This window comes from Aptenodytes patagonicus, chromosome 22 (assembly GCF_965638725.1).
Source record: "Aptenodytes patagonicus chromosome 22, bAptPat1.pri.cur, whole genome shotgun sequence".
Classification (NCBI taxonomy): domain Eukaryota; kingdom Metazoa; phylum Chordata; class Aves; order Sphenisciformes; family Spheniscidae; genus Aptenodytes; species Aptenodytes patagonicus.
The window spans coordinates 5,818,691-5,841,226 of NC_134970.1; the positions used below are offsets into that span (position 1 = coordinate 5,818,691).

Genomic DNA, 22,536 nt, shown 5'->3' on the forward strand with positions numbered 1-22,536 from the left:
GCGCCTCTCGAGGTCAGCGTTAATTCTGCCTAACGACCCGGCCTCGGCAGCAGGAGTTGCTGTGCCCAAGCTCTGCAGCGGTGTTGGAGGGTCCCTCTTCTTCCCCTCTCCCTGACAGCCCATGGAGCTGGGAGCAGCTCAAGCCAGAGCGTTTCCTCCCTGACATCCGACAGCTCTCGGTACAGATGCCGCACCAGATGCCGGTGCTGCTGCCAGCACCCCCGGCCCCCCTGTCCTTCAAACCCTTAAACCACACTCACTGCAAAACCCATTCCACTTAAATAAAAGCTTAGAATCATAGAATCATTAAGGTTGGAAAAGACCTCTAAGATCATCGAGTCCAACCGTCGACCCAACACCCCCATGCCCACTAAACCATCTCCCTCAGCGCCTCATCTACACGTCTTTTAAATACCTCCAGGGATGGGGACTCCACCACTTCCCTGGGCAGCCTGTTCCAATGTTTCACCACTCTTTCAGTAAAGAAATTTTTCCTCATGTCCAATCTAAACCTCCCCTGCCGCAACTTGAGGCCATTTCCCCTCGTCCTGTCGCTTGTTACTTGGGAGAAGAGACCGACCCCCACCTCGCTACAACCTCCTTTCAGGGGGTTGTAGAGAGCGATGAGGTCTCCCCTCAGCCTCCTCTTCTCCAGGCTAAACAACCCCAGTTCCCTCAGCCGCTCCTCATCAGACTTGTTCTCCAGACCCCTCACCAGCCTCGTTGCCCTTCTCTGGACACGCTCCAGCACCTCGACGTCCTTCTTGTAGTGAGGGGCCCAAAACTGAACACAGCATTCGAGGTGCGGCCTCACCAGGGCCGAGTACAGGGGCACGATCACTTCCCTACGATCCCCTACTTAATGCACACATTAAAAGTCCTACTATAGGGAAAGCTCCTCCATAGGCTCCGATATATCCTGGGCTCCTCCAGTAAGATGGAGCATTGCCTTCTCTGCCAAGGGAGGGGAGCAGAGGTCGGTATCACGATCCTACAATTCTGTCTGACCTCAGGAATGCCGACTGGGCTGACAGGTCAGCCGAAACGGGGGGAGGAAGCGCAAGGGCCGTATTTACCCGGGAGTTTGTGCATATTTACAATAGAGGCATGGAGCCAACTCAAATCCCGCTCAACTACCAGCTTCCACTCAAGGGCTGCAGCAGCAGGGCTGCTCCGCTCCAGCTGCCGAGCATCTCGGCTGGAAAACCTAAAGCTTTTCAGACTATCCCCTCCTAAATGACGCAGCTTCCCCGGGCCAAGGGCTGTGCAGCAGAGGCAGGGCGGGCAGGGCGGGCAGGACGGGCAGGGACGGGGCTCTGCTCCCCTGCAGCCGCCAGTAGCCCCAGGCTTGGCTTCAGTCCACCATTGCCACCTACTGCTCCGCTCAACGTCTGGCAAGGCTCAAGGCTTTGCCTGCAGCTATAACCCTTGCAGGCTTCCCCTCCTCTTTCCTCCCAACAGGATTTCTGCTCCGAAAGCCCCGGGTTTCCTGCTCCCAGCTGGGGAAGGGGAGGGACTCCTGGCCTCCGGGCCCCGTAAGCCAGGCTCTGCCTCCCGGGAGGAGGAGGACGGGCTCTGTCCACACAGCCCCCAGCGCTTGTCGGGCTCCATGTCCCGCTTCGGGACTCGTCAGGAAGGACGGACACCATCGTCCTCACCAGAAGAGAATGAAGGACCAGACTTCGGGGTGCCAAGTCAGGAAGGGGGGATTTAGTCTCTGGAGCAAATGAAGAGACAATTCCTCTTTGCAATCGACTGTTTCAGGGAGGATTTTCCAGCATGCAGCAGCAAGGCGGTAAGGAAAAGTTTCAGGTTCATCAGCCCCGACTGCTCTAGGGTCCAGCTGCTCCCTCGGGCAGGATCCTGCCGCTGCCAGAGGTGCGGGATGGGTGAGAGGATGGAAGGGAGAGGAGCAGAGAAGGACGGGGAAGGGAGAGCTCAAAGATGGATACAGACAGACGGTGACGCCCCGACTTCTGGCACAAACCAACCAAACTATCCACATTAAAGCAGCAGTAAGGTGCTTGTCACTTAAAATCCCTTAAAGCTTAAGTGGTTACAGTAATTTGGTGGGAAAGAGAAAGGATATTAAACTGTTTGCAGGCAGTGATAACGTGCAACTTAACATCTGTTGGCAAAAAGGTTGACAAAAGCTTCGCCCGCCCTCAAAAGCTTTTGCAAGGTTACCTGGTGCCTACCTCATTAACAGCCAAGGAGCAAAAGGGTTCAAAGGCAGCTGAAGCTTTCCCGGGAGCTCTTTTTGAATTGAAACCGCAACGGAGGAAGGTGTTAAGGTGTCCTGAAATTTTCATTTCCAGGGGAAAGGAAGACGGAAGAGCCAGAGGCTCCGGCAGCTGGGAAGAGACCAGGCGCCGAAGCGGCGGACGGAGGGTGGGCATGGGGAGTGGTGTTTCACTTTTTCCTGGTAAGCAGAGAACAAACTCAGCTAAACCCTCCTGAGGCTGGGGCAGATAGAAAGTCTCGAGTCTCGCTCACACGGAGCGGAGGACAGGTCAGGCCGATCCCACCGAGCTAAGGGCAAAAATCAGCGGTGCTTTGCTACGCCGAGTGCCATCACCCATTTCACTGCAGGCTGAGCAAAGACCCACCCCTTCCCCTGTGAAATGCCACCTGAAAACATCTCAGCTGATGTAAGTGAAGGGGCCCAACCTGCAGCCCAGGGCCAAAAGGCAGCTTGCAACGATAAGGTGACTTTTCCCTACTCACACACGCCATCACCGGGGTGTCAAACCCCAAAGGAGTGTCTTGTACCTCCGGTAAGGGCGAGATCCCATCTTGGGGCAGCAGAGGATCGGAGCTGAGATGGGTCCCCAGGGACCAACTGCAGGAGCAGCACAGGGTGCAGGCAGCACACACACGCTCACTTATGCTCTCCTGGAAGGACCGGGCATCTCGACACCACTTGAAAGCACTAATTCTCCATGCTACAGGCTTTAATACCACGCACCATCTTCCCATCGGCGATGAAGACAACGCCATCCCCCAGCTAGGAAAGCTGGGAAGCGCAGGAAAGCTTTACTCCGCTTCCACTCCATCCAAAGTAACTCGCTGCCAATCATTAACCACCCGCTACCGGGGAGGAGGGAGGGAGTTAACATTGAGGACACAAACCATCCTTTGCCCCCGTGGCAGGGCTAGCCTGGGAAACCGCACCGGCTAATGTCCATCCCTGCTCCGCTCAACACCTCATCAACCCCTAGTGATCTTTCAGAGTGCTCAGACCCATTTAGATTACTTTTTAGTATTAAAAAATAACTTACAGAGCAAAAAAAAACCCTACAAGAGTCAGGCTCTAGTGTTATTTTGTTCCTTTTCTTTGGAAAAGCCAGTTTGCACAGAAGGTTTTTTGAGGGTCTGTTAATGACCCGCGGCGTGGCCACCACCAGTCCACCCTGCCGATATTCCCCAACACACACTACACCAGTTAACGTGTCCCGGTTTGCTTCTCCCCAAACACCACGAATCATCCCCACAAGAAAAGCAGAAGGAAAAGCTTTCCCTCCCACCTCACCCCTGTGGCATCTCACCTCCGTCTGCTTCCAATTCAGGTCAACGTACTTGTGATGGGGATGCTCAAGACCTTCGGGATTTTCTTTGTGGCTTTCCAAGAGGAGGTGGGGGGCTCCTCCGAGCAAGTCAGTTGGATCGGCTCCATCATGTCCTCCCTGCGCTTCTTAGGAGGTGAGCTGTAAGGATGGGGGGGGCAGCGCTTCAGCCTCAAGCCCATTGGCTTTAAGGGGTGCTGAGGATGCTCTGCAGATCCGATGTCCATCCCAGACCGCAAGCCGGACACGGCTGGTACCCCCGCGTGTCTTAAGCAGGAGCATGGTCCAAGGATGGGGATCGTGTGTGTCACGCCGCCTCGCCGTAGCAGGTTTATTATACACGTTCAGAGCAAAGCCTCACCCCTAACACCAACATTAATGCCTCCGAGCAAACCAGTTGCTGAATAAGTCGTGGCAGCTGAGCGTGGTGTGCATTAGGAAGCAGGCTCAGGACATCCGAAAGTCTGGGCTTTGATTCCTTCCCCTGCCCCGTCCTCCGAGCTCCCAGGGTACGAGGCAAGGTCTCTTGCCCGCTCTCCTGGTGCTCTTGAATATTAAACCCATCCCAAATTCCTAGCGTCACCCCCTCCCTCCCAGGGTGGCACACGGACCACTCGCCGGGGCACCAGTTGCAATGACCCCAATACAAGTCCCCAGAGCCCCGCAAAGCGTCATTTGACATCTTCAGCCCCAGATTTCTCCCTCCTTTCCCTTCCAGCCCCGCTCGTGGCCGTGGTCTGCAGGAGGCTGGGCGAGCGGCCGACCTCCATGATCGGGGCCGGCTTGGTCGGAGGGGGCTGCCTGCTGAGCACGCAGGCTACCAGCGTCCCCTTCCTCTGCGTCTCCATGGGACTTCTCCTGGGTGAGCAGCCTGCGACTCACAGTCGGGCAGAGATTTTTTTTCCTGTGCACGACGAGTAAAAGCAGCTCCTTTAACGTTAAAGCAGGCTGTTCCTTTAATAGTAAAGCATCCCCAGCTCCTTTCTACGAGATGTTGCGTGAAACCCCAAAGCTTCATGCTCAGGAGCATAAAACACCGGTTTCAACATGCTAGACCCAACTAACCTTGCTTTTTTTCCGGACCCAACGTGAATCCTGGCCTTTTAAAAATCCCTTACTAAAAGCGCACAGCCTCAAAAACCCCAGATACTAAATACCACGCATGAATCGTGTTCTCCACTGACTGCAACAGCCAAAGTCCCCCCGCTTTCAGCCCATGAACCCTGCAGAGCAGCTCTACTAGGGGGACAAGCAGCTTGGGATGGCGTGACTTTGAATCCCTAAAGCTCACAGCACGAAGCGGTCACTTTTTGGCCGTGGACATCTTATTTCTCCCCTTCCCGCAGGTATGGGGTTCGCCTGCCTCTACCAGGCGGCTGCAGTGATGACGGCCAAGCGCTGCAGGACACGGCTGGCTTTCTCCAACGCCATCGCCCGCTCCGGGATGGGGCTGACATTTCTAATAGCGCCGTTCACTCAACTTCTCATCGATTTTTATGGCTGGCAAGGTGAGCGCATCTCCCGTTTATCCAAATTCATCAGCGCTAAGAGGGTGTCTGAGGATATCCGGGCAGGGTAAGAGGATCTTTTTAAAAATTAAAATTGGATGCACCGAGGAACAACTCTGCATCTTCTAGGATAGTCTGGGGACATCTGGTTAATGATTAAACACTTAATCAGACATTAAAGTTAAGTCAGAGTCAAAACAGACCGCAGAAACCAAAACCAAAACTGGAAGTCCCTACTTTCACTACGCTTTTTCAGGCCATCTTGAAGGTCCGTCACGTGTAATGGACTTTTAATGAGGGAAAACAAAACAAACTCCCAGATCCCAGAGGTAGCTCTGGATTTGTTGCGTGCATCACAGCGAAAGGCACTTCCAGCTAGAAAAACACGAATAAAAGCTCCTGTAAGATACCTCCTCCTTATGACAGAGCTTTCTCCGTGTTCGATACAAACCATACCCTGTTCTAGAAAGACCCTTTCCTACTGCTCCTCCTTTCCCATGCCAAGAAAACAACATCTTCTGTCTTCCCCTCAGGTACTCTCCTGATTTTTGGAGGCATCATGTTAAACCTCGTGCCTTCCAGCATGCTGCTGCGACCCGTCAGCACCCAGCTGCCTCATCGCTCCTCTGCTAAAAATCAAGACCGTGGGTCTTTAACGGCAAAGAAAGATTCAGAAACCCTTGATGGATGCTTAAATGAAACCACTCACAGGGAAATACAGCTTCACAGCGCACAGGACCTTCCCACCACGGAGGGAGTCACGATGCCCCACGGCAGCGATGTCTCTGGTCCGGTAAATACATCGGCTTTGGAAGGGCTTGAGAAACCCCCCGTGGACAGCTGCTCACCAGAAATAGCCACCGAGGCCAAGAGAAGCTACAAATCCCTTCCACCGACCGAAAGAGAAAATTCACAGCCTCTCCTCGACTTCTCCCCACTGAAGGATCCCGTCTTCTGCATTTTCACGTGGTCTTTTTTGTTCAGCCACTTGGCCTACTTCGTGCCCATCTTCCACCTGGTAGCAAGAGCCAGGATGCTGGGCATAAGCAGCATGGATGCCTCTTACCTCATTTCAGTGGCTGGTAGGCAAAAGAATCTTTTAAACCCATTTATAATTACAATGATACCAAAATAGGAAAGAAAAGCAACACAAATCTTGCCAAGAAATAGTCCCAAATATGTCCTAGAATAAATCTTCATGGAAGAGGTTTAGCTCGCAGCCCTTACCCCCCTTCTGTATATATAGCGTCGCCTTCTGTAGATGCACAAAGTCGCTCTCACATGGTGGGTGGTTCTCTCAGCCTAAGTTAGATGATCCCCCATCCCCGCTGCGCCGAACAAACACAAGTTTCCAATTACATAGGTGCTATCTGTCCTCCTAAAGCCTTCCCACCACGGCCCCTGCTTTGCTTAAACCCACAAGCCACAGAAATCCAGAGCCACTCGGCGTTCAAAGACCTCCAGTTTGACCCAGGAATGTGTGCAGAGAAGGGAAAATTCAATACTGGGCGGGGGGGGGAACCAACATTAACTTGGATCTAGCCATTTGGATTTGGCACGTTCACCTCCAAGGGAAAAAAAAAACCAACAACCCCCAGCCCTGACAAATAACAACATGCCTGATTATAAGCAGGGATTAACACTAAAGTCGCATCAGGTTAAGAAAGCGGCTGCAACCTCAGTCATCGTAAAATATTTTATTGTACAAAAATAAATTTTACTTCTACACTGCCGTATAATATTTAGAAATGACGTTACGCTGTCAAGGAATCTAGAAGGAGAGCACAGGAATTAATCTAGCATTTTGAATTGAGTAGGAGGGACACAGTGGTCAGCAAGGTATTAGCTGACAGCGAGCACTTCTCTCCTCTTTAGTTCATAAAAACATATTGAGAAATGTAAAATCCAAGTACCAAAAGTTTGCTGAGCCTTTAAAAAAAATGCCAGTCTTCTGTCCTTCCGTGCTTCTTTATAAAAATTAAAATCTCATAAGCATATTTCTTCTCAATATTCTGCTTTTTCTCTGTCTTGAAAAAGATCGAGCAGCAAGCTTATCTTTCCAGTTTTTACTGAAGGGCATTTCAGAGTTTTCTGCTGAGTGCACAGCCCTTAATTGAATTTTTACAGACCACTTTGATGCACCCACAGGCACTTGGCAATAGCAGGCACCAAGGAAAAGGAGAAAAAAAAAAAAAAAAAAAGCATGAATTTTACAACAGCCTAAAAACGCCTTTCCTGTAACTTCCCGGCCTTTCAGCCCTTTGTGGTCACGTTGTTACAGCGAGCGGCAGGCGGAATCGGGATGCGTTTCAGAGCGACGCAGTGCAAAATAGAAAAAACAAACCCAAAAAAATAAAAAAAAAGTCTTCTTTGAGGCTCCGGTGAACTCCTCTTCCCCCCAGGCATCACGGAGACGGTCAGCCAGCTGCTCTCGGGCTGGGTCGCCGACCAGAACTGGACCAAGAAGTATCACTACCACGTGGCTTACCTTGTCCTCAGCGGCATCACCAACCTGCTCTGTCCTCTGGCCACCACCTTCCCGTTACTCATGACCTACGCGGTGGCCTTCGCCGTTTTCTGCGGCGGGTTCATGGCCCTGGTCCTCCCTGTGCTGGTGAGTAGGATATTTCATTTAAAAAAAAAAAAAATAGGTAGTATGTGGCATTTCCAACAGTATTCCAAAATTATCCCAAAAGCCTTTCATAAAGCTGAATTACCCTGGGCTGTTGCAGACCCGCACGAGAGGGCTCTCCCCTCCTGCCTTCCCGGTCTGAACCGCTGGAAAGCCCCAAATCTCCTCTCCAACCCACCTGTACTGGTATCCACAGCCCAGACGCAACAGAAGCACTGGGAATTTACTGCAGATTTTTTACTGACCTGGCTCTGCTAATTGCCCTCCACGTCCTCCTTGCTGAAGGAGACTGCTCCAGCTCATAGGAAATGAATGGATTCATCCTGGTCGCCTTCTCACCAACGCCAAGACAGAGGGTTGTGCGTATCTGCTCCCGATCCCAGAATTATCTATAACACGCGCGGACCAGTTACGGCAGGATCCGGATAGGGAGGCATCGTTATAACTTGGCATTTCTTTCTGGGAAGGAATTGAGAGTTTAAAACACCTTCCTCAAAGCCTTAGCAGCGTTACTAGTTTCGGGAGATGCCCAAGCAGCTGGAAGGCAGAAAAGCATCTCGCGTCCTAGTAATTTCTGTGCTGGCCTTAAGGAGGCGAGCGGATTCCAGGCTGGGTCAGACCTACAGGTGCAAAGTCCTTTCAAAACTGCAGCTGAAGAGGAAAATCCCCAGAAAGAAAGAAAGGAAGAAAGAAAAAACAAAAAAACCTCTTATGCTCGCGCGTTCGCCTGAACTCAATCGATAATTACCCATTTTCTTTTAAAACCAGGTAGATCTAGTGGGCGTGCAAAAACTCCACAGCTACTTGGGGTTTGCTGCCTTCTTTGCCGGGATAGCAGCCATCGGCGGACCTCCTCTAGCAGGTAACTCTAATGTTGCGTATAATATGTACCCACCGCAGGCATCCAGCGATAAAACATGCTCCTGGTTCACTCTCCTGCCCATACGCATCCAAGGGTGGGTTTTCTGTCCAAGTGGAAAAAAAAAAACAACCCACCCACCCACACTTGAGAACCCGATCATACACAGGCAATATTTTGGCTCATGAATTTGCAAAACCCAACTAGCAGTTTGGAGAAAAGCTGCGTGGAAAAAAGGAGGCTAAACCCCACGCACACGTTTAAACCCTGACGACAGCAGAAGAGTAACGACCGCGTTACCGTGGATTTTACCCCCAACAGGGCATGATAACACTGAACTTGGAACAGAGGGACTGGAGGGGAGACACGGAGAGGAAGGTAGAGCAAGGACGGGCTCAGCAGCAGTCCCACCAAGCAGAGGCACTGAGAAGTCTCAGCAATCTCTTGTTTTGAAGAAGATTACGCGGCTCAGCCGCAAGAGCTCCTGGGCCCAAAGATAAGGAGGATGAAAAGCCTTTCCTCTTCTCCCTCTGCCAGAAAACCAAGGCAGTTTTGAGTATCTGGCAGATCTCAAGCGCTTAGAAGTGTCTCCAGCCTTTGCTTACGAGCAAGGGACTTGTTCTCCTCCAAACATCTTGGCCAGGACAAAGCTTTTCCTTTCCCTGATGACCCTTTAGCCATACCTCCTCGCTGGAAACGGGATCCGAATTCTTCCTAGGTCCTCGTGATGCAAACAAACTGGAAAAAGCTGCAAGGTCAAATATCAGCGTGAACAACGTCCCGTCACTCTCCTAGCAAACGTATCCTGAATAAAACCTGGCACCTTGTTCGTCAGTTATTGCTTCCTGCCCTCCGCTATCGGCTGCCCCATCCCTGCAGAGGCACTTTGCTCGAAGCTGCCAAGGACCCCGTAAATACCAGCTCCGTGCAAAATTTCAGCAACGCTGCTGTACCGCGAGCGCGCGAAAAAATTGATTTCCCTAATCAATATCTCTAGGTTGGCAAACCTCTGTATATGGATGCAATTTCGAGCAACTAAAGCGTTTCTTTGACAGCGTGCTTTACACTGTCACGGTGATACATCGCCTGTATCGGGTGAGATCTCTTCTGCTGATACAAGATGTACGTCCACCAGAAAGCAATCCCTGTACAACCATCGCAGTAAATTCCCCGACACAGTAACACGCAGTATGAAAAGAGCTAAATAACTTGGCTGCCTCTTATCCGTGCGCCATGCATGCTAAGATCGCAGTTATCCTTTCTTCCGCTTCCAATATACTTTCGCTAATTGGAAGCCTTCGGCTTTCTGAAGGTGCTAACCACTCGCCGTGTGAACGCTTCTGGATTTTGTAAAGCAAGCAGGTTTCCTGCAAAAAACCCTTCCACAGAAATCAGTCGTCTTAATACTGGTGGGATAAATAAAGGCCAAATAAAGCCAAGAAGCAAAACTCTCGCTGATCCGTCTCACTGTAGGCGGAGCGAGAGGGAAACAATTCAGAGTTCAGGATCCAAGATAAATTCTGCAATTTTCTCTTCCAACACAGCTGTATTAAGCGTGAAAACTGAACGTGACCAGAAGCTACGGATTAACCCTGAGTGTCCAAAAGCATCTGCCCCTTGCAGGACACAGAACAGGATTTAAATGCTATGTGAGACCCTGGGGTTTAGTGCCTCTGACTGCTGCTGACCTCCCTCAAACCTTGACTTCAGAATTACAATTTTATAAAAAACGCAAGCATTTTTATGCAGTGAAACCCAGGGCATAATGAGAACCGCAAAGGTTAAAAATGCTTATTTTGCATACTAGAACAAAGCCTAATCGCGATGCAACGAAAAGGTGACTTACCTGCAAATCTGTTTAACTAAAAGCCCTTAAATCCAGAGGCAGCCAGCCCGACCGAAAGCCCAGGGTGGAAAGTTTGAAGGCTCCTTCACAGCTCCTCGCCCGCCAGCGCTGCTGGATGCTTCTGCCACGCTGAAAAAACCAAAACCAAACCAGAACAAGACAGAACAAACATTATTTTGGCAAGCCGCAAGCAAGCTAAGGAGAGAAGAGTACATTTCATTTCCATAAGCAGTACAAATCAGTAACTCAAACTGCAAAAGAAATAAGACAAGCCACGTAATCCAAAATTACAAAACACGTTCCAGCAACCAGCACGCAAACACCAGCCCCAGCAAATTCGGGGGGTGAAAGGGGAGAGGATGGAGGCATTTGAAAGCCGTGCTGGCACGTGCATTTAGATCCTCTCACCTAAACTGGACCTGCATCTTCACACTAGGTATTGCTCCTTAGGGCAGCGGGGATAAACAAAACTCCTGATGACAGCTCGGCAGCGCGATTTAAACAGCCTGACCACAGCCCACGGCATGAGCATGTGCCGTGGATGTTTAGTTTGGACCACTCGTGTGCCAGGGATTTACCGGCACTGCTTACAAAACTGCTGCTTTGCTGAAGTTTGCGCTCCGTGAGCTTCTAATTCAGCTTTCTGCAGCAGGAATGATTTTTTTTTTTTTTTTCCCTGGATGGGGAGCGGGGGCACAGACACCGTAGGTGCTTTAAAAGGCTGGGGTGTCACGCGGTGGAAGGCGATTGCTGCGCTGCCGGCGAGGAGGCAATGCTGGTCTTTCAGCACCAAGTAGGGCTTATAGAAAAAACAAAGAAAAAAATTAAAAAATATCCTGAAGGATATTTAAAAAATAATTTAAATAAATCAGAGCTCCGCAACTGGAGCACTCTGTCCTGTACATCTTACAAACGACTACGTCAGCATCCCTTCTCCTGTCCAAATCCCACAGACTTTCAGACAGCAAAAAACAGATCCACCTTCGAGAATAAAATCACTCCGCAAAAACAGCAGGCTCACGGGAGAGCCGCCCACGTCACCCAGTCCAGCACCACGGGGTCCTCCTTTCTGACAGCAAGCTCCATCTTCGCCTGTGCCACGGCTCACACGATATCCCTGAGAAAAAAAACAGAGCTGAAACCCCCCCTGAGAAAGGCACGAGCCAACAGAAACTGAAACCGGGGTAGAGCAAAGCAGCCCGCAGCCTTTCCTCTGTTTATAAAACCTTCCTGCAGCCCCGTAAATCTACAGCAAGGCAAACGACACCTCTGGTTTGTCACAGATCCCCAAACTTTACCGGCACCGTTTCCTTCCCTACTCAGGGCCGCGGCACTCGCAGACAACAGCGGCAGCCACGCTCCTGCGCGGCCGAGACCAGGATCTCCGGGGACTATTATTATTTCCCTTCCTAACCAGAGCTGGTTTTAAGAATCCCAAATTTGGGCCAGATCTGCTGTTTGTGTAAATCATGCAAGTCCTCAGATGTCACCGGAGGAATTGCATTTTACGCCAGCAGTAGATCTGGCTCAGCCGCTAACCCACCTCGGACATCCAACCATCCCATGCCAGATTTAGGAGTATATTAAGGTTTTCATTACGTGCAGCAGGCAACTCCCATTGCTTTGTATATTTTAGATTCAAATGGAGGAATTCTCCACCTTTAAAATGATCGTCTAGGCACGAGATAATATGCCGTAACTAAACAAAACACCAAAGGTCATTTTAAAAGGCGACCTACCCCCTCGCAGATTCCTGAGTCTTTATGGAATTTAGATTTTTCCTTTTAAGTGCTCACAATGCTCCTTTTAAGCAAGTTCACTTCAAGCTCCTGGCCTGGGATCTCTCATATTAGACAGGTTGCATTAAATTGTGTCTGCTCACAAGAAGGTGAGCTCTCCAAGGCTGGCGAACCTGGAGTTTGCAGCCCAGATCTTGCAAACACCAACACATGCAAGTCATCTCATTAGCCCAGTGGGATCTTCCATCTGCTGCAGCAGCTACTTTTGGCCCATTTATTTAAACAGGGAAAAACGTCCGGGATTAAATTCAATCAAATTAAAATCCGCGTTCGCTACATGGATCAGGAGAAGTTAGCTCTGGGAAGAATGACCGACAAGTTTGCCTTTATACCAACGGCAATAGTCCTAACCGTCCATGTAAATGCTGCAGAGCAGCAGGCACACGAAGAGTTAAGATAACTTAAATATCTGAGGAATTCTTAAATGAGAACACACATCCTTTGCTTGCCGCCCACCTCCCAAAATGATTTTTTCAGTGAGAAAAACCCAACAGCTTTAATAACAATCTTTTCTCCTGCAGGGTGGCTGTATGACTACACCCAGACATATGTCTGCTCTTTCCTCTTTGCTGGAGCCTGCGCTCTCATCTCACCGATTTCTTTCTTCTTTGAGCCTTCGGCCCAGAAATGGAAACTAAAAAAAGCCAACCTGAACAACGGCCGCGGGCTTGGCTGAAGCGATTCTGCGGTGGAAATGTTAAAGGATGGTCTTTGATTGCATCCGCGATCGGAAAGCGAGCGCCAGCACAGACCTTCTGTACCGGGAAATAAAAACAGCAGCAACAATGAAAATAGGAGTTTTTAGATGAGAGATTCACAGTTTGTATATCCAGATATTTCTCCTGTACTTGCGATTAAAGCCATCTGAGAAATACGGAGTGTAAAGCGTTATTTGATGGGAAAAAATAAGGCCCGCGGCCCGGATGGACATTGGCTTCACTTTGACTTTGCTCCCGAGCCGTGTCTTTCTGTACCTCGGATTTAACCCCCCTGCCTTCAGTCCGACAGCTCGGTCAGAGCCGCAGAGCCGCCCCTCCAGCTTTCCCAGCCGCCGCGAGAGAGCAAAGCTGACTCACCTCTTGGGATGAGGCAGCCAAGGACCTCGAAAGTGCCAAAGCACAGCAGGAGGTTTTAGCTTATTCTATTCAGACACGAATAATTAGCCCCGGGGAGGGATGCAAGGACAGAGACGGTACAGAGAGATTAGGATTAAACTTCCATGAGGGATGCGGAGAACAGCCGTTCCACAAAAACCTCTTTTTCTGCGAGAAGGATGCTGCACCGTGGCCACTCATCCGCCCAGGCACGGTGTTATTTGCCACAGCACAGAGGACCTGGAAACAAAACCAATTCTAATTAAAGCCAGTACCACAATACAGCAAACTTAAAGATCACACCCATCTCTCGGACTCCTCTCCCCTTCTCCCCACCCTCCCAGTCATCCAGCGACTCTCTGGGATTCAGTGAACCCATGAAGGCAGCTTCCAAAGCCGGGCAGCAAACGCTGAGCCTATATTCAACCTACAGCATCCTACAGATTTAATTCGGATGGGCAAGATGTAACAGCTGCTTTGACTTTCTTTCCGGTAGCGAGGTTGCAATTTTTTGCATTATCGCCAGATACTTGAAATTATTACGTGGGATCTGGGATATCGTAAGGGGTTTACACGCAACCAGCCCAGCCACTGGCATTATCTCCCCCCCCCCCCCCCTTTTTTTTTTTTAAATATTAAACCAACAAGAGAGTTGCTTCTCCTATAGAAACGCTCCTTTAAACTGTCAAATGCATTATTGCAAGCATGAAATTAAGTGGTCTATATTTAATAAAAAGCTACAGAACATTACAGCGGTATTAAGGACCTAAACCTTGCCGCAGGCAAGAAAGTTCCCTCGCAGATAACGGGCCAAATTCAGCAGTTACACGACTACACAAGGCCAAAGAAACTAGGCGTGCTTAAACGAGGGCAAAATTCAGCCTTGAATTTGCAGTAGATGGGGAACATCAGTGCTACGAAGTGGTTCATTTTTCACATGCTGATTCACAGCTGCTCCTAACTCCGACAGGAGCCCGGAGGCAGCAAGCGCTTCGGAAATTGTCCCTTCACACCTTAACCACTGCATCAAACCCAGTACGCGATTCAGCTGTACCAGTTAATATCCGTATCCACGAGAGGATCTCTAGTGGGTCATTTTCCGAGCAACCGGGGTTTAAGGATAAGACGACTATTTAAGCAGCGTTTAAAGCACTGGGAGTTTAAGAGGGGCGAGCGGGTACCGTGTAATTCGGCTCAAGCCGCTCCTGCACTAAGCCTTCAGCTGAGACCTTCTGCAGCAGGGATGAAGCTTTCATTTGCAAATTTGAGTTTTCACCTCTTGAAACGTTATAGTTCATCACTCACCTAATTAAACAAATTAAAGACTACCAGCAGCGCTGGTTTGCTGCTGTAATAGGAACTATTACAAACGCTTGGCTTCAGGTTTTCCAATCCAAAAGCTTAAAAACCCCCTCTTATTCTGCACCTCCCTAACACGTATTTGAGCTCAGTAGCGCTTTTCGCTCTTAACAGCGCGAGACCCAGCGACCAAAGCAACGCGGGGACGAAGAAGAGCCAACACACGGCATCGTCACCCCGCTGCTCTCGCTCTACACGACTTATAGCACCTGTCCCCATGGGCTAATCTCTTCCTCTCCCCGTAAATAAAGCACTCTGCTCAACCCCCTCCTCCTTTCAACACAAGCCCTGCTACATTTTCACCTCTTTTGCCACCGAGAAATGACCTGCAGTGGGATGCGGTGTCCGCACCTCCCATCCCATCGGCTCCAACAAGTGGGCTCCCCTTAAAAGCTCCAGGTTTTTAAGGAGGAGAGTCCTCCCCTGTCCTCTCCAGAGCAACACATGCCACCAATTCCTCACCCTTATTTAGAAAAATGGGTCTCCCAGGTGCTTGTACCCTCTGTTTCCGTCTGCAAAGGAGCAAACAGCTCAGGAGCTCCCACTTCCCACAGCATCTTACCCCGCAGACGGGCACCACCAGCCTTTATTCGCCCCAAAAATAATTCTGCAGGGGCCAAGTACCTCTCTCTAGCCCTGATCGCCTCTTATCTATCACAAGAGGTTGAGGCAAACAGTCCCCATCGTAAGAAACTCCTCCCAGCTGCCCTGCACAGTCCTACCATCAGGCTGGGAGTTGGGAGAAGAGTCTTCCAGCCTCTGTCTTTGCAACCGAGCAGGCTCAGGATAACCTCCAGCGGTCAGATACGCTCCTCTCCTCTCACACCTTTTGCTGAGAAGGCAAGCACAGAACAGATGTTTTAGTTCTCCTCGCAGCTCTGAAAACTAAAGCCGTTTATTTACTTGCAAAACACACGCAACACATGCATTAGAGAAACAAACAGCAACGATGATGGGAACATCTGCCGGGGGGAAGATTCTTCTATCCCATTGAAGCCATCTTGCAAATAACTTCATAAAGCCAGTTTTGCATAGTAAAGAGCATCACACGCTGTTTGGATAAATGCAAAAGCAGCGTTTGTGTCCCAGCAAACCAGTTTAAAAGCTGTAATCTCTCAGGCCGACTAGCAAGTCCCCTTCGTGCCCGCTCCTTTACCCGACCGCACAATACAGGTTAGAGAAAATGAGCAGCAATGGCCTAAACCGGTCTTCTGCGTGGAAAATGCTTTGCTTAAACGTGGTGCCCTCCCCAGTCCTCCCTCCTGGTCCTGGGAAAGCGGCAGCCCGACAGCAGAGGACTGGATTCCCTCGTGCTTTCCAACCCGCCTGTACCTCTCGAGCATCACCTCTGCGCTGGCTCTGTATCGGAAAGAAGTTGCTAACAACCTCCTAGAGATCTTTCTGAGAAAGCAATTTAACTGGTAATAAATAAAGGAAACCCCCACTTGTAAAACTAACAGCAGGACTCTGACTTGAGTCACTCGGTGTAACGTTTTCCTGCCCCAAGCTCATCTTTTGCGCGATGCCTGGGGTAACGTGCTACGGCAGGCAGACTGCGCTGCACTTGTATCTTGATGGGAAACCCGATTTGGAAGCATTTTACCAAAGATCCCTTGGTTTGAAAACCTTCCTAAAATTCACGCCAGGCAGATGGCGCAGAGAAACCGAACGCTAAAGAGCCCTCCAAAAAGATACAGTGACACGCGGGCTACCAGAGCTCACCGGTGAAGCATTTCAGTGACGAAAGGCTTTTGCGAGAAGCCCGAGGAACCAGTCTCCCTATTTTCACCGTATCCCAAAAGAAACCTGGTGCAACACCCGCAAATGCCTTTGAAACGAAACCCTACTTTCTTTAGATAAAGTTTTCTGAGTACCGACGGACGGGGGACTGTGAGCCTGGTTCCCGATTAATTTTAGCACCGCAAGACTGAGAAAGGGAGAAGAAAACACGAACTCGGCTTCTCCGACAAGACATCGCAGCACACGCTGCTGCAGTTAAGGATTAGTTACTCCTGGGTTTGTTTCATCCGAATAACTTGGCTGCAAGGCTACAATCCTTCCTGGGAGTTTACAGGGGGGAAAAATGCTTTTGTGTCATTATTCAATGATTTATCCCCAGGTACAATCCTGCAAGGCGGCTCCGGGAGCTAGAGCTCTGGCCAGAAAGGGAGCGAGCAGTAACACAAGAGCACTGGGACTTCGCTGCCATCTCAGCCCTGCCCAGAAGAGCCTGGTCACCCTCCGTCGCCCATTGGGACCCGCTTCCAGCGCCCGTGCCAGGTATTTCGGCAGGACTGATTTATGGGGTGGGCACCTGCTGGATCTTAATCCCCGCTTCCACTGATTTTACATAAGCCAGGATAAAAAGCTGCTAAGACTCAGCTCGGGTATATAAAAGCTACGGAAGTCAGCGCAATCAGAGATCGCATCGAGAAGCGCGCTGCACGAGTCCTTAACTCGCACTGGAATTATTTTATATTATTACTTTATACAGTCATCATACGCCTCCGAGAGCCCTGGCTATCAGCTGCAGTTTCCCCTTCCTCGTTCTGTATTTGTGGGAACCTGCTCTGGGTCACTGAAAGCCAGGGTGGAGATTTTAAAACATGGATTTAGCCATTCCTCAGTACACAAAATAAACCTCTCCCCCTTGCCTCGCGCTCTCCACGGTCAGCCTCTCTCCTCGATAAAAAAAAATAGTCTGCTAATAACCAAAGCTGGGACTTTCCCACCGCTCCTCTCAGATGCCGACGACAGATAAACCCAGGCACTAAATACAGAGCAAGTTGATCCTGACGTTTATCGCATAATAAGCTGCGATCTTTATCTCGCAATAAAATCCCCTCCGAGGGCTGGGCTGGAATCGTTTCAGCCGTTTCTCCGACGTGCACGAGCTCTGGGCGAGCTCGGAGAGCCGACCAGGAATCACGCAGCCGCCCGGAGGTCTGAGACCAGGGTGAGGGGCAAGAAGTTTTGGGTTTAACCCATCACCCGGGATCTCACGTTGACCCTTTCTTGGCACCTCGGTTGCTTTACACACAAAACCACTGCAAGACTCTTGCCTACGTGATATTGCGAGAAACGCCAGCTCTGCGAGACACTCATTAACCATGGGGGGGTGGGGGGGGATTCTACATAATTCAGATTTTAAAGGACAACAAGAAGCTTTTTCATGGCTGTGGCAGGCACAGGTCTGTTTTTTGGGTGGCGGTACACAGCACACCCCAAACGAGGTGCTCCACCTACCAACGCTCCCGAGGTCTCTGCTTTTACCTTAAGCCGCAGGAAGCAAGCAAAAAGCAATTTAAAATAGCTGGGTAAGGATATGACAACACGGCCTTCCAGCAACAGGAAACAAGGCTGTTCTTCCTTCGCCCGCTTGTTTGGCAGATACCGTGTGCGGTTTCGGCTGTTTACTTGCCCTTACACACGCTGATAACAGGACCGCTCGGCTTTTTTTTTCTTTTCTTTCGGTGCTTGTTTCCCTCCCTGCCTGGAAGACGTCCCACGGCTGTGTTTGCGAAGCAGAGCGTTATGAGGCTGAAATTCAGCAAAGCCTGAACTACAAAGTTGCACTTCCAGCGAGATGAAAGCCTCCCCAGGAGGTGAGGAGGGGTTTTTTGTTGGGTTTTTTTTTGTTTGTTTGTTTTTTTAAATCTTTAAAGGTAGCATAACGATTTTTATTGAAGTCGATGGGAATTTATCAGCTACCCTAACGAAAAAAAAATTTAAACAGATGTTTGAAAAAAAACAGAAGTTTTAGCTTTAGCTAAGAGATCCTCATGGAAAAGCTTTCAAGCCTGCGGTAACCACAAAGGAGATGGGAGCTCTTGCTCACGGCCACGGCCAATTTCAGAAGCAATTCAGAGGTCAAAGTCTCCATTTCCAAAGCGATACAGACTTTGCCTCCTAAGTCACCACTGAGCGTTGCAAAACTTTCCCCTACAGATATTTCTCACGTGGGCAAGATAGGGCAAGGATCGCGCTCCGGCTCGGGAGAGGCAAAGGGTGTCTTTACAACACCCCAGTGTCTAATATAACGCCAATAAATTGATCTGCAACCCCTCAAGCCTTCGGTCAAGCAGGGAAAGGGAGCTACAGCCAAGCCAGCTGAGATAAGGGCGGTCTCAGGGACGTGGTATCTAGGACCGGGCTCTCCCAGCCTCAACCTGCTGCCGGGACGCAAGTCTGCCTGCGGTGAGGAAGGGCAAAGGCACTTGTTAGAAGATACCTGACAGCCAGGAACGCGTCTACGCCGTTATGCCTTACTGCAAGAGAAGAAGCTGGGCCGGCAGATGTGAAACACTAAGTCTTGTATTCATCCACCCAAGAGGAGCAGCACGAGAAACAACAACGTCCCCTTCCCCCCCCTGCCCTCCCCGCAAGCCTCAGCGACAGCAGCTCGGGCGGTTCAAGAGTTCATCCTGCACCGAACCTCTGCCCAGGCTGGCAACGGTGCTGGGTCCGGAGCCGAAGCACCCAAGGCTGGCCTGCCGACGCTGCAGGCAATGACCAAAAGCAATCCCTTGGCCAAGTGGGACCATGGCAAACCCCACCATGGTCCACGGGACAACTCCCCTCGAACGGCAACAAGAGCTTAACAACAACCCTCGTGAGACCTCGTTGGCTTCCCTTAACTCGAAATCCTTCTGCACCCTACGGGTGTCCTGAGGCATACCTAAAACGTCTAATTTTACAGGCTTGAAACGGGGATACACACAACGGATCTAAGCGCTCACTCGCTACAAACGGCAGAAATTACAGGGAAAACTGCCAGTTCGGGGCCGGACACCGGACTGAGTCGTACGCAGTGCTAAAAGTCAGCCTGACCCATCACCGGATCCGGGGGCAGGAAATACTGAAGATAGCTAAACATCTACAGGCCAACCTTCAGATCCGATTGCAGAACTAGGTATGAAGGTCAAGGCAGGGAGATAAGTAGATGAAATATCCGTTACCCACAATTAACCTACAGCTCATCTGCGGAAGCCGACCACATGCGCACGCAACCCATTCCGATCCCGGGACAACACACGCGAGCTCAAACCCAAAAGCACGGGCACGGGAGCTGGGCTGGGAGGTGGCAACTCATTAACTCACAGCAACACCCCCGTGTTTGCCAGCATCCATACCTCAATTCTTCAACCACATTTAATTAGTACATCCCTGGAGCGGGATACAAAGGATTGACAAAACAGTAGACCTTTGTGCCACCACGTACACGTTCTCCGCTCCTGCTAGAAGCGCCTCAACTCCATCAGCGCATGAACAAAGAGGATGAACGCCAGCAGGCTCTTGTTAATCGCCCCCGAGTAACCCATCGCACTGAGCGCAGCTGACCGAGTCCTTCAGCAGCTTACTCTGCCTTAAGAGTTTACTTCGCCCAGTTCTCAAGCCAGCTATAATTAAACTCGGGCACATGGCTACTAGGCAATAACCGAAGGAGACACAATAGGAATCACAAAGCCATCAGCCCAAGATACTTTCCACTTCTGTCCCTCGTCTTTCTGCAGACCCCTTTGCCTGATCGACTCGCACCAAAAACCAGGACACATGGTGAGAGCGTATCCTCAAAGAGCATTTGCCACTTCATAGTAAACTAGCAGCACGAGGCGAACACAAGCTTGTTATTAGCGAAGAGCAGAATCTGGGCCATCTGATGTTTTAAACTCACTTATTAATTCAGCTGCGGCTGGTAAAAGCACAATTCTAAAAAAACGTGTGAATTCAAATAACCGGTTCCCCGCCTAATCCACTTGCAGCACGTTCTGCTGCAGTGCAGTTAATTAAATGGTTCTCTTCATAAATCCACTTTCCCCAGAAGTCTCATTAGCCAAATTAATATGATTCATATAGAGCACTTAACCCTTCAAAGAGACTAGTTTTAACAAAAGCCTGGCTTTACCTGGCAGCTGAAAGGTCCCTCTAACCAATTCAGAAGAGAGAGGGGCAGGCCCAGCACACGAAAAACGACTCGCTATTACAGAGCAACCATAGGAGAATCATCCCACAGCCCATCCCACGATACCTCCACGTCTCCTGAATAAATACGTAATGTGAAGGAGAGAGGGAACAATCTCCTGGTTAAATACACAGTGAAATCTGAGTCAGAGAGGCAGACCTCTTCTGGAACAGCCACCGACGGCCCCGTTTGCCGTAACACAAGCCAAAGCATACCCAAAAAGCGGGAGCGTGCCCAACCCCTGAAACACACGGCCGGTTACCCGAGCAGCTAGCCAGGCTTGTCAAAACCACCTCCTTTGTTTGGGTTACGCTAACAGATCACTCATCTCCTGTTGGCATCAACCACCCGGCCGCGTTAAAGAGGTTGAACCATGCCTCCCGTTAGGACTACCAGCCCCAAACCTTTTGTACAACACTTCAAATTATACCGGATTCGGAGGTCGTGTCTCAACAGAACATGAAATACATTGCAAAAATATGAATTTTAGCTACAAACACCAGCTTCTGGAAGAAAAGGCATCTCAAGAGTCTCCCCTCCCCGCTTCCCTCCCCTCGCTACCAGCAATATCTACAACTACAATTTCCAATAAACAGCTTAATTCAAACGCTTACAACCAGCATCCCATAAACACACAGATAGCTTTGCCTCATCGTTGGCTTGACTTTCCATATCAACACACACAAATTATAAATAGCATTCTGGGTTAAAGCAGTGTTAATTCAAGCAGTTCATGAAGTCAAAACAACAGCCCTAGTTCACCAAGCTAGAAAACCTTTAGTTTTATCCGCACGGCATCTTGCCCCGGGTCGGCAGAGAAACCTCACGTTCATTAACGGGAACCCCCAAAGCAAACACAGAAGCTACATCGAAGAGTTCGTTCCTTCGCTCCCATCCCCAGAGCGGATGGAGCAGCACGTTGACCGAAGCAAACACGTTAGTAAAAGTTAGTAGGCTGGAGAATCAAGGAAAAAAAGAAAGGAAAAAAAAAAAAAGGCGAACAACAAAATCATCTTCTTTTACATTACAATTCAGTTCAACCTCTTAAGCCCCCTTACCTGTTTTAGGGATTTACACAGCTCTTTGCCCCAGGAACAGACACCTTGCCGAGCACAACCATGGCATCCTTTTGTTGAAAGGCACCTGCAGCCTAGCAATGATCCTGCATGGCTGCAGGACAGCACTAGGTTCGTTATCCACGGGAGGTTAAAGTATGTCAAGGCAATCAGGGCAAGCTTGCGTTTCAAGGTGTCTTCATCTGCATGTCACATTAATTCTAACAGACCGGCAAGCATAACACGAGAGGTTTCTGAAGCCAACGATGCAGCAGTGTTAGCTTCCTCTTGATGTCTGCCGTTGTCAAATGCGCCCCGAAGTCTCCTGCAGCAAACATGGAGTTGTACTCCTGCACTGGAACAGCCTTCCACAGCTCAGGAGCCCCCAATACAGGAGAACGCAGCAACTACGGCACACAACATTTTCAGGCCGCCTCCATTTTTTCCTCTCACCATCTGTACTACACAGTGAGGCGACTGCAAGCAAACATGCAGTCGTACCTGGGACGCGATCAGGGTGCATGCACATCCGAGGCGTGTGGAACCATTTGCTTCAAAACCGGTCAAAATAAGGCACTGAGACACCAACGCAAAGGTTTTAAATTACCGACTCTAGCTCTCAGGAACTCTTCATCCATTCAGCACTAAACCCATCACTGCACAACTGCTGAAAAGCCCCTGGAGATGGAGGAGCGCCTCACGTATGTCAGGAAAGGCTTTATTAACATCATTTAAACACTTTTAAGGACTCATTTCTCTTTTTCTTTTGGCAATTTGGTGCAAAGGTTTACGTGCAAGATTCAAAGCAATTTCAAACTTTTTTCTTCAAAATTAAAAAAAAAAAATAATCAAAACT

At 49.9% G+C, this 22,536-nt stretch overlaps 1 protein-coding gene across 3 annotated transcripts; it reads left to right on the forward strand.

Moving 5' to 3' along the window:
* Nucleotides 1–1,482: 1,482 nt before the first annotated feature.
* On the forward strand, nt 1,483–13,229 carry SLC16A4 (solute carrier family 16 member 4). 3 transcript variants are annotated; one of them, XM_076358112.1, is made up of 9 exons: nt 1,483–1,795; nt 2,319–2,425; nt 3,570–3,702; nt 4,285–4,428; nt 4,913–5,074; nt 5,608–6,156; nt 7,477–7,688; nt 8,475–8,568; nt 12,732–13,229. In XM_076358112.1, the coding sequence occupies exons 1-9, from the start codon at nt 1,780–1,782 to the stop codon at nt 12,884–12,886; spliced, it is 1,572 nt and encodes a 523-aa protein (XP_076214227.1). In that variant the 5' UTR covers nt 1,483–1,779; the 3' UTR covers nt 12,887–13,229. The 3 variants fall into 3 exon arrangements, with proteins under 3 accessions (XP_076214227.1, XP_076214228.1, XP_076214229.1); XM_076358113.1 differs by lacking the exon at nt 8,475–8,568 and having other exon boundaries at nt 12,732–12,891; XM_076358114.1 differs by lacking the exon at nt 12,732–13,229 and having other exon boundaries at nt 8,479–8,519.
* The last annotated feature ends 9,307 nt before the right edge of the window (nt 13,230–22,536 follow it).